Genomic DNA, 12,046 nt, shown 5'->3' with positions numbered 1-12,046 from the left:
CAGTTGTTCCTCCAAAAGTCAGAGGTTCTAGGCCTGTTGTGCAGACCCACGAGTTTTGACAAATTTCAGACTGTTTCACCAGTTCTGCAGATTGGGAAAATATTCCCTTCACCTTGTTCTTGTATACATGCATGTGCTCACATGCACACGTATGCACACACAGAAACTAGAAATGAGTGGAGTTCTATAGCTGCATGCAAAGTTAATTGATGTGAAATTAATGAATTTGCCCTCTTTCAAGACCAAGCTTGCAGAACACTACATCTTTAACAATAAAGATGGTCAGTTCTGTCTCCTTTTTTCCTTTCCCTCTTTCTGTATCTATAGCCTGTGGACAAAACGATATTATGTTTGGCTTGAGCCAAAGGCCCTTGTTTTGTACGCATACCGTGGACTGGAAAGGTGACCAGAGCTGCTTCAAATATCTGGAGGGCTCATTATGCTGTTGTATTTGTACTTACAGACCTTGTTGTCATCTGACCATTTGCTGATCATAGCTATGTCGATCAATGTAAATAATAACAGTCAAAGATGATGAAAACTGATGCTCCCAGATGTATATGCTCAGAGCAGCCACAAGAAAAACCCACTAACGAGCTTTAAGGGTAGTTGCTACCAGTGGAATCTCAGAAATGCTTGGAAACTTAAGTTTTAAAGAAGAGTAGTGATTGATATCTTAGAATTTTCAACACATATTATTTCATACCTTGTTGCTCTTAGGACCTTGCGTTATGCTATGAAGTTAATTTAAATCTAGTTCTGTGAACTATGATTGGCTCCTATATCACATTGTAACACAGACAAACAAATTACCCAGGATGATAAAGGATCTTCTGTTCTGCAGAATACATATAAATCTAATTTTCTTTAGCATCCACCTCTGAAATGAATAATTATATTTGATACTATGTTTGTATTTTTCTGTATTACAATTTACTAATATAAAAATTTGGCCAAGTTATCACCATTAAAAATACTTATCACCCAGGCCAAGCTGTATCTCTAAAGCTGCTGCTTATCTCCAGTCTGCAATGTCTGCTTTGCCAGACGAACACTGAGTGATGGGCTGCAGCTCAGTGTGACCATGCCATGCAGGACAGGCCTGGAACAGAGACCCTGACTCTGTGACCTTCACTCAGGAGCTTACTGTGCTTTTTTTACCTTGTATCTGCACAAAAGCTGCACCAAAGGTACAAAAAAAAATACTTATGTAGTGTTCTGCCTTGCGCAGGAGTGAAGGTGGCTTTTCTTTTCCACTTGCTTTCTTTTTAGCTTGTCTAAATCCTTTGTTCTCTATCGAAAGAGGAGAAAGGGAGCAACTTTGCAGCAGGAATAGGGAGAAGAGCTGCCAGCCTGGAGAGGAGCAGGCGGTGGGCGATCACAGACCGCAGCCATTCGGCCGGCCAGGCCCCTGTGCGTTCTGCTTCCTTCCATTCCACAGCTGGCCAGCAGCAGTGCTAGCAGAGAGACTATTTGTGTATGCAAATACCGCTCGAATTAGTAATGACTTCTGAGATCAGTAACCACTGGAGTCAGTACTAACGAATTCTTTCCTTCTGAGAAGGATGTATGTTTGTTACCAGTATTATGGGACTGGAGCATGGAAATTCATCTTTTGACAAGCATGGCAGTGCTTGTACATATTGCTTGTATAAGTGTTTGTGCATGTACTTGTTTTGCATTATTACACAGGCTTTTTTCACCAGCTTTTAGTAAATTACTGAGTATCCATCTTAAAAAAAAATAATCCTGCTATGTCCTTCAGAGTTTTTTTTGAGTTGTCACCTCTCAGTGCTGTTATATTTGTAGCTGCTTTTTAAAAATGAATTATGAACTTCCTTCTTTAAATGTAGAGAACAACAGCAAAAGGCTGGTTATGTTTTTTATTTCTAAACTCAGGGTAGTGAAATGACTTATATGCACTTCTCCTAAACCGTTTACAGGTGTTAATCTGTACCATATTGCATGTTAATCAGGCTGCTGGCAAACCCAGAGATTGTCTGGCAGGGATGGACTCGGTCGCTTGCGCTTCCTCCCTCATATTCCCTGTTCCTGCGCACTCTCCTGTTTCGTCTCTAAACCAAAGGAGACAATTTCAAAGTGATTGATGGTCATCTCCTTTTTTCTTTCATTAACTTCTACCTACCCTAGAAAGCAGGCTTGCTGCTCTGACACCTGACCGCAGATGGTCAGATGAAATAAAATAGGTAAGGAGAGCCGGAGTCCATCAAACCAGTTTATACAGTGGATTGTGAAGAAGAACAAATCGGATGCTTCAAGAAGTAACACTGGGTGATCGGAGTGTGATGTTTTTGGTTATTTAGCAATTTATAAGCCAGTGGCCTTGACTCTTCTTTGGGGATACTGAATTGTTACCAAGGATGTATCTGAAGTTCCTGGATGCTGCCATCAGAATTCTCATAAAATACATTGATCTGCAGAACCTAAAATGTGCTTATATTGATTGTCTGCTTTCTAGTGTCCAGTCAAGACATTTTCACCAATTCATGTCTTCTGTGTACAGTGCTGCTTACATATCATCCACCTGAGAAGGTGGGTGTCTACACCTACTATTTGCATGTAGGGTGAGACTTTGGAACAGTGGGACTCATCGGCCTGACGAATACTCAGTGATCTCTTCTGTATAATCAGCAAAAAGAAACCCTTTGTTGCAGAGAGCAGGTCAGCAGCAAGGCGGGCACATCCAGCTGTGCTCTGAGAGCAGCTCCGGCTACCATGTGGTGGGGAGGGAACGCGGAGGAGCCTGTCTCATCGCTTGAGCATCTAAAAATGCCTCCCCTAGAATTCTTATTTTGTGATCTTCCATTAGACCTACATGTCATCATACTCCAAAAAACATAATTTGCTTTTCACAAGAATGTATCAGGAACAGGCTGAACTCCTCAATCATTTTGTCTTTGCCTAAATATCATTTGAGCCTTTGAAACTCCAGAATTCTTTTAAGAGAAAACTTCCAGGCTAGATTCTGGTTTCAGATCATCTAGAAAGAAAAAAACTTTTAGCAATGTTCTTCCTGTCCAACCAGATCTTATTTACAGTAGTGGTGAAGTAGCAGGGGAGCGTTTAGTGCTGGCAAACTTCAGTGTCTGCTTTCAGCTGGGCAATTAATCTCTTTCTGCTCCTTCATGGCTGAGCCTTCCCTGTCTGGTATGGAAATATCCTTCTAGGGAGCCAAATTACAAGATGTAGCAGACCACTTTTGATGCATTTAAGGAACATTTTCCTCCAGGCTTGCCATGGAGAGCACTCTACGGCCCTGCGTGTGCCATCCTGCCATCTGAACCTCCGTAATGATTCCACTGTCTTTCTGATCAATGAGCGCATTCTTTATGTGCCTCGTTATCTCCCTCCAGGAGGTAATGGAGATTGAGAAGGGGGAGGGGTGTTAGATAAGCCTTCCCAGAAAGTTACTAGAAAGAGGATGACAAATGTACTCATAAAATGAGTAATTTCATTTTCTCACAATAAATCAAAACTCCTAATAAATAAATGGTCTGTGCCTTTAGAATTATTTTAATGATAGTACATGGCCCCATCAAGACCATCAATAGTTAGGATTTTTGTATAAAGGCAAGGTATTTTAAACGGGACGATCTCTAGGAACAGACCTGGCAGCAGTCAGGCCGTGCCTGCCGACTGAGCTGTTCAGCACTGCCCTGCGCCCACACCTTGCTATCAGGAGTCTCGTCTGCCTCTTTCGTGGCACTGGTTAAACTGCAAAGAGCATAAAAGCTTCCCTTCATGTTTTTTTTTCCCCTCCGCAATGTAGAGCAGTTGAAAGCCAAGTGAATGTCTGAATGTTTCGGAGGGTGCGTCCCCAAGCCCCACAAGGCAGCTGGGCACACACGGCTTATTCATGGCAGCGCCAGCCCCAGCTCCACTTTGTTCCAGTCCCTGGTGTCAGTGTGGAGGGAGGACAGAGCATTTTCTGTGAGGCAGGAGGGGCTGCCTCAGGCTCCTTCCATTCTCCAGCTGCACAACATGAAACTTCTTAATGTGCTAATAGATACGGTTTAGCCATGTGGCAGAAAAATGGGGAAAAGTCCACATTTAAATCACTTACAGGCACATCTCGCAGCTTTTCGCAACTCCCCTGAATTTGTTTCTCCCCAAACTCTTCTGCCTGTCCAAAAGGACATGTCAGCTTTCCAGACGGGCTTCCTGCCATCCCACGGTGAGCACCAGGGGTGGGTGTGGAGTGTCTGTCCAAAACTGGAGAGCTAGAAGGAACACATGTACATCTTATGGGATGTGATGGCAAGAGAAGACTTGAACTAAAATGCTGTGTTACTGAAAATAAAATGTTTTCATGTGAAAATAGCTGAAGTGATATCCTCTTTCTTTGGCTTAACTTGTGTGTTTTCTGGATGAAATCTGTCTCACTGTCACCTTTTGCTGTCTCTGCTTGTTTTTTCTTTTGTTTGTCATTTCCTGATCCTGCAAAAGCTTTAAGCACATCCCCCATGCCAGGTATTGGGAGTGGCTCTCCCTGCACTCAGGTGTGTGTGCCAGGGCTTTCAGGGTCAGGGCTGTTTGTCCTGCCCCTTCATTAGCTGTGCAGCTGGCTTGTGTTTCCAGGTGCAATTGTTGTGTCCTGGCTTCTTAGGGACATGGTTGAGAGGTGGACTTGGCAGTGCTGGGTTAACGCTTGGACTTGATCTTACAGGTGATTCTATAATTCTCTGAAAGGCCACAAATATCCATTTGAATACTCTGCTTAGGGTGATGCTGCACAGCTTCAGCACCAGTGATTCTTCACTTTCTGTAGCTGCTTTGCTGCAGGGATTAGAGACACTTTGTGATGGCTGTTTCCTGATGGGAATCTCTGGGACTCCAGTTGAATTACAGAGGGGAGTAGGTGGGAGTCCCACAATGAGCTCTGGGCACCGGGGCCCGGTAGTGATCTTTGAAATGAGTCAAGTCTATGGGGCTGAACATCCCTCACACAGGCCTGGTAAAGGGTCCGTCCCTGCTCTAACTTGTTCTCCCAAATCTGACCACTGACAAATGGAAAATGCTGCAGATCATTTCTTGCTCCTCAGCATTTGTCATGTGGAAAAATTCATCAAAGGGTGTTTGTATTCCTCAGCTGTCTTGTCCTTGGCTTCAATCTGTGTCTTACTGTTGAAAGTGTCTCTTGCTGCAAGTCAGTCTGTAGATGACTTGCTTGTCCTGTCGTTACTCAGTGATGGGGAACTGCAGAAAGTGTTGGCACACATGTCAGCTATGGTCGGTTGAACACAAGTTAAGGTCACTGGTTTAGATGAAATGCTTTGGTATTCTTTTCTGGTGCATTTCTTTTTTTTTTTTTCTTTTAAGTCTGAAGAAATTGTTGATTGCAAGTATCTTGTGGTTTGGAAACTTCCTTTTGGCTGTTTCTGCAAAGTTGTGATAACTTGGTTCCTAGTGATGCAGAATGAACCTCTCGGCTTCATGGGTCTAACAGCCACTAAGGTACTCGACAGGTTTCTCTTCTCTCAGTTAGGAGAATTGAAAACCTATAAACGAAGTCTCCTTCAGGCACTCTCTTCAGGGAACTGTTTATTAATTCAAGCAAACCAATTCAGGCAAAATCCTCAAGTGAAACAAAGCAAAGCTCTTGCTTTGCCCAGCCAAAGCCACAAACACCTTTTTCTTTACCTCTGCCCCGGGTGCAGGACTCACCACTCCCCTCTGGTTGGCCTTCCCCAGCTCAGCTCCTGTTTCAGAAAATGTCTGATTTGTCCTGAATACATGTACCTGATACATGCAAAACTGAACGAGGGAGTTTGATCTTTCAACCCTTTCTACCACAGCACCTGTGAAACTCCCTTCTTGTCTATGAAGAGCAGTGATAGACAAGAGAACTAAAAACAAACACTCTTAAGAGATAAGAAATGAAAATACTTAATTGCTGCAAAGAAACACAAAAAAGCAAGCAGAGCTCTATAAAAAAAGATATGCCTACTGCCAGAGGGGACAAGCCAAAGGCTATAGAGATGCCAAACAAGAAACAAATTGTGGTCCTAAAATTAGATGAGGACTGATTTTGCACACAGACACAGCACCTCGGCATTTCGATGAATTTATTACTAAGAATACAAGGCATGTCATGTTTGTCACTATTTCTCATTTCCTGCTTCCATCTGTTTAGACCCAGTTGAAATCTGCTACTGTACATTATACAGCCCCTTTTCTCCGGGTCTCTCTGATTATTACCATAAAAGGTAAGTGATGAAAAGGCTAACATTGGATCTGGTGCCAGTATTTTCTACACAAAGAATTACACTGCCATTTCTGCAGTACTGCAGGGTTCAGAGATGAGTGAAATGCCTAGCAAAATTTAAAAAATGAAGTAGAAAAAACCCTGCTTTCACAATCTGCTTGTAAGGCCATTACATGCTCCCAGGGCAGGGCCATTCTCCAGCAGTACAACCCCAACGAAATCTACACTTCACCAAGAGAAATATCACAAGACAGAGGAACGGACACAGAATCTGCTGGTTTACTGTGATCTCTCACACATGGAAGCTGAATTAGACTAGAATTTTAATTGTATAAGCAACTCACCACAACTACTAGGTAAATGATTTCTTAAAACGAAATTCATCAGTATTGTATCTATCACAAGTGCAGAATGGATACGGATGAGTGTATTCTACTAGTTTCTTTAACTCTTTGGGAAGACCCACATTACGTACAATTTCTGAAACCACTGGATAGTGCAACCAGGTCTTCCTCAGTTATCTACATGAATCTACACACAGCCAGCTCTCTTTGTGTTCAACTGACACCATAAACTTGTAACTGATACAAGAAGTTGTCAATCACTACCAGAAATAGCAGGAAATTTGAGAACATTGTTTCCTCTCAACACTGTTGCAACTTACTTTTGTTTCCCATAGTTTACGATCTTGCCAACTGATTGATCTTCTACTGCCCAATCTGGGATTACGGAAGTTAACTATTCATATATAATTACAGAAAACTCAAACCCAAAGTTTAAATACTGAATAACTGCTTACATTATCTAAATAACAGTTTTCAAGCCCTTATTTTCCATTTCTTCTCTAGTAATTTTTGATCCATACAATATGGCAGTCTATAACAAGATAGAAGCAAAGCAACCATTTCACTTGCTAAAAGGTAATGGCTTTTGTGCCACAGAATGTCAGACGCCATTACCATGACTGCTTCCTCTGGTTTTAAAATTAAAAATCCTTAGTTTCTTCAAGTAACAGGTCAGGCTAAATAGGGAGAAGCCTTTAAAAATGTATCTAGGATACAACAGGATAAATTCTGTGTAGCTCTGCTAGCAGTGTTCTCACCTGAAAAGGGATTAGTCAATCTAACTGGATAACAAGGAGACAACAAAAATTTAAATGACAATTTCATGATAGAGATAACGCTGACAAAACACTAGGAAAAGAGATACAGAATAGCTGGACAAGTTAAAATGACGACATATTTAACTAACCTCTAAATATTCTCCAATTTCTCATCTATAAGAACTGTTGAGTCACATACCAGCCCCGAAAAGTGATGCTCCTGAAATTCTTCCAAGAGGCTCCTCATAAATAAACCTTTTCATAGTAAAGAGGGTCAGCATATTTTAATAAAACATTCTGTACATGTTCCCTTTATCAATACACAGGCATCTACATGTGGTAACTGCACATTAATAACACAGGGAGATTGATTGTTAACAGGTTCTGTGGCTCTTACTGCACCTGCCTACATTCCTCTAATTCATACCAGGAACCCTGTAGAGCTTCCAGCACTTCTGTGGCAGGACAACAATCCCCAGGCCAGATGTTCCCCTGCACCTCGCTCCGCCCTCCAACATCATTAGTATCCAGATGCACAGAAGGAAAAAATCTTTATGCTTCCTAAGAAAGTACACTATTATGCTTTGTTGCAATACTTTAAAAATACAGGAGCTGGCTAAGAGTTTTGTTTGGGCTGTCTATTATTAAATTCATATCTGCAGGAATTCTGAATGTCATCACGCCTCTTCTCCCCCGCCTGCCTCCCAGTGCTGTTGCAGACAGGTCACTGCCTTTGAAGCATCTTCTTTACAAACACTGGAAGAAGGAATAGGCAGAGGAATCTTTGTTATGCCCTTTGTGAAATCTGCACAATGAGAGTTTTAAGGGTTAAGGCAGGAAATATCAAAAGCCTTGCTCTAAATCATCCTAGGAGAAACATTTACACATTCTCAGCACTGAAGAGAAACAATAAAATTTTAAAGGTTTAAATAAAACTAGGCCAGTAGCTAATACTAAATCTGGCATTTTACCAGCTGCCAAAAGCAGATCAATAAATAACCATCTTAAACTAAAAAAAAAAAAAAAAAAAAAAAAAAAAGGCTTAGCAATGTATTATCAGTAACCTGCCATCCAGGGAAAGGACACAAGAGCTACAGCGTGCTATGCAGATGTTGTTGCAGTGGGAAAATGTAGTTTTTCTGTACACTCAATATAAACAGTTTCTTTTGCTGCCACTGGCGATGCCCAGCAGGTACCCACCTGGCCCAGGAGCGTGGCTGTGATGGGAACACGGAAGCTCTGAGCTGCGGAGGGCTGCAGGGTGTTGTGAGGAACCAGCCGGAAGCGCCTGCCCTCTTCCGAAGGTGTCCAGCGGTGACCACTGCGGGATTGCTGCTGTGCTGGACCAGCCGGCGGTTCGACACCAGCAGACGGGATCTCCCACCCGCATCGGGACTTGACAGCGAGTGCTGCAACAGCCAGGAGATCACAGAACAGCATTTAGCGGGACAGGATAATTACAACTCGTACAATATTGTCAGAAGTCAACGTTAAGCCTCATATTTGAGACAAAAATGGCAACAGCTTCTTATGCCTGAAAGCATAGAATTTATACAAGAAAGGAAAGCTTCTCTGGAATAGACTGTACTGGAAGAAACATTTATGGTAAGTTTAACTTACGGAAGCAATTTTGAAAGACTCCTGATGCACAGGACGATCCCTAAACAAATCCAACCCAGCGGCAGGCAAACACCCCAAGGTTAAGCAGCCGCAGCTGCCAAATCTGCTGCCACAAGAGAAAACTTTAAATCTGCCATGACAGACAGTGCAAGTGTCCCAGTCCAACAGATCTTAACCCGCTAAACTTGTCACATTCAGCTCCTTTCTTACAAACTTTGTATTTCACTGGAAAACTAAAATTCGCTGTAAATAAACTCTAAAATTAGCTATCTGCCATCAAGGATGGCTAACTTGGGCATTTCCACATCCAGAGAAAAGTCCAGGGAATACCCTTAAGCACAGATAGCTGGAAGTGCCAAGCAGGACTGCTGTGAACTGCTGAGGATGGTTGTTTGGGTATCACCAAAAAGGCACATTCAAAGCCATGTTCCACTTGCCAGCACAAAACAGGAATCCAGTGCTGGGGTGTTGGTTCTTTGGTTGTTTTTTGGGGTTTTGTTTTAAGTAAAGAAGGGGAATGAAGAGATCCAGCTTGAAATGCAGGAAATGGTAACATCAGTCTCTCATCCAACAGCTCAATAGTCAAGACATTCATCTGAAGTCTGCAAAATGTTCCTCCTCTGCCAAAACCACTGCTTTTCACCTAAATCAGGAAGTTTTCCACTCTTACATCTGCACTGCTTCACTTTTATAAAATACTTCCGAGCAGAGGCAGATGCAGATGATTTGGTAACACCTATGGGGCAGCTTAGTCCTGCTCCAGGAACATATATTGTATAACAACTGGCATACATATGGCTAAATCAGTGCCACGTTACTCTTCATATGAGCTCAAAAGAACATCAGAAAACTGTGACTTGGTGGATTGAGACCTTTCCGCTCAAAAGCCTACAAAAAGTGTCCTGTGCTTCAAATAGCTTCAGCTTGTCTCTTCAAGATTCCATGACTGCATTGCACATTGCACCCTCCTATCACTGATAGTATTATTCTCTTTTATTTAGCCAGGTATTTCCAAATTGTTTTACAATGCAGTAAACAGAAGGTCAAGTACAGAAGTTATTTGTAACACCAAGCAACCACTGCATCTTGTTCTCACCTCAGCACCCTGCTGCCAATGCTTCACCGCACTCTGAGACTTGCTCTTTCAAGCAATTTATGACCCCAAGGAGAAATGCCTTATCCTTTGGTTATTTTAAAAACAGGATCATGTAACAGTCTAGTAGTCATTAGGCCAATGATCCCAAATAAAAAGAACAGGAAAGAGGTGGGCATCCCATCTCATGCACAGAGAAGTGATGGAGAAACAATTTATTGATTAGTGGTATTTTTTTCTCCTCTACCCAAAAGCTTTACTATCTGCATTTTTTGAAGATTAAACGTCCTTTGTTAAAAATGTCACCTTTTTCTATCTCTCATCATCCTTGCCTTTAATCAGTTCACACACAACTTTTCACAGATTTAAAAGTCTGTGGAGACTGAGGACAAAGAATAATGTCTTAAAAAGAAGTAACAGGGAAATCATTGCTAAGGATTAGCAGAACTGGCTGAGCTTTGTTTATTTGATACAAAAGATGCTGTGCGGAGAGCACTATAGATAACAAAACTGCAATACCTTTTTTCCTCTTGAAGTACCATTACAGTGAATTGTATCATTGGAATTCAAGAATTTTTCATAGAGAAACTATTCAGCACGCATGCAAACTCCAGACAATGCAGACAAACAAGCCAGTGGGCTTGGCAAGGTCACCCGGTATTTATTGTTGGACTCAGAAGCTGGGCTCTCTACCACCTGCACCCAAATTCATGCTCTAAGCCCTGGTTTCCAACACCGCACTCTCCACGATGCGGTTATGAGCATGGCTTTGGGCAGCACAGGACCATCAGTGTCTCTCCAAGTGCCTGCCCAAGCTGGGGCTGCGCTGTGGGGACACTGTGGCCAGGCTGGTTGGGCAGCAGGAGACGGGCCCAGTGAAACCTGGAGAGACAGGGCATAGAATAGAATCACAGCAGCATTTTGGTTGGAAGAGACCCTCATCCCACTGCCGGTGACACTGCAGCTCTGGTGACAAGCAAGCAGGAGAAAACGTGCCTCACGCTGGCAGCTGCCACGCAATGAAAGAGGAATGGGATGGATGACCAAGTGCAACATATGTTCTTGTACATTCAGCAAACAAATTCCTGTTATTCATCTGAATTGCTCTGTACAGAACAATCAATATGGACCCTCTTTGCAGGAATTGTGGAAGTGTCGAATAAGAAGTTCAAACAATTTTCCATTTTCTCTGCAATTACATGATATTAAAATAAATTTAATCTTCCAGGTTTTTAACTAGCCGACTTTCAAGATATACAGCTAAAATTCCAATCCTGAAACAGCCATCACAACAGTGACATGTGAGTGCCTGTAGCATCAACATGAGACACCAACCCATGCAGACACTGAAAAAACTGCAACACTCAAGACTCAGAATATTGTGACAGGAGCTCGGACACCAGCTGTGAGTGCAGCAGTGAGGACGAGCCCAGCTACTGTATGATGGAGACCAGGAATCTGCAAACAGCCTGTACACCAAAATTGCTCTATTAGCCATTTGCTATGTTGCTAGGATGTTTGAATGTTAAAATGTAGTGATGTAAAACAACCAATATTATGTTTGAATGGTTCATTTTAATTGTGTTTTTAATTAGAAAGTAAAACTATTTCATGAGGTGAGACGCTGCATATACTATTTTCAGAAACGTTACTTTATAGTATTCACTGCGTTTAGTACCTGTTCCTTCTCAAACTGCACAATCCCTGAAATAAAAGCACCTCAAAACAAGCCTGGAACACAGAAACTTAAGTCTCTAACTGCACTGCTTCATACTTGTAGTGAAAATCAGGAGTGCTTCTACAAAGAATAAAAGCCATTTGGCCCAGCATGGGACGATCCATTGACTATACCACACCCCCTACCAGGCTGAGTAATTAGTTTTTTGAATGACCCAAATGTTTTTGTCACAATAACCTTAACTACCAAGCTATTCTACACTTTTTAATTATCTGGAACAAAATAAAACAAAAACCAAGAGAATTACCCTGAAGTAGGCAGTTAAAA

General features: G+C 42.1%; 1 protein-coding gene across 7 annotated transcripts in view; it reads right to left on the bottom strand.

Annotated features, from left to right (window-relative positions):
- LOC139828782 (uncharacterized) overlaps positions 1 to 12,046 on the bottom strand; it is a 266,478-nt gene that overhangs the window by 211,478 nt on the left and 42,954 nt on the right. For all 7 annotated transcript variants that reach the window (XR_011740739.1, XR_011740740.1, XR_011740741.1 and 4 more), the window contains exon 2: positions 8,529 to 8,737. Coding sequence is in view for 4 of the 7 variants with exons in the window: in XM_071813192.1 (XP_071669293.1) it covers positions 8,529 to 8,737 (209 nt within the window). In the remaining 3 variants the exon portion in view is untranslated. The remainder of the gene's footprint in view (positions 1 to 8,528; positions 8,738 to 12,046) is intronic.

This window comes from Patagioenas fasciata, chromosome 10 (genome assembly GCF_037038585.1).
Source record: "Patagioenas fasciata isolate bPatFas1 chromosome 10, bPatFas1.hap1, whole genome shotgun sequence".
Taxonomy (NCBI): Eukaryota; Metazoa; Chordata; class Aves; order Columbiformes; family Columbidae; genus Patagioenas; species Patagioenas fasciata.
This window is presented reverse-complemented; position numbering and strand designations above follow the sequence as displayed.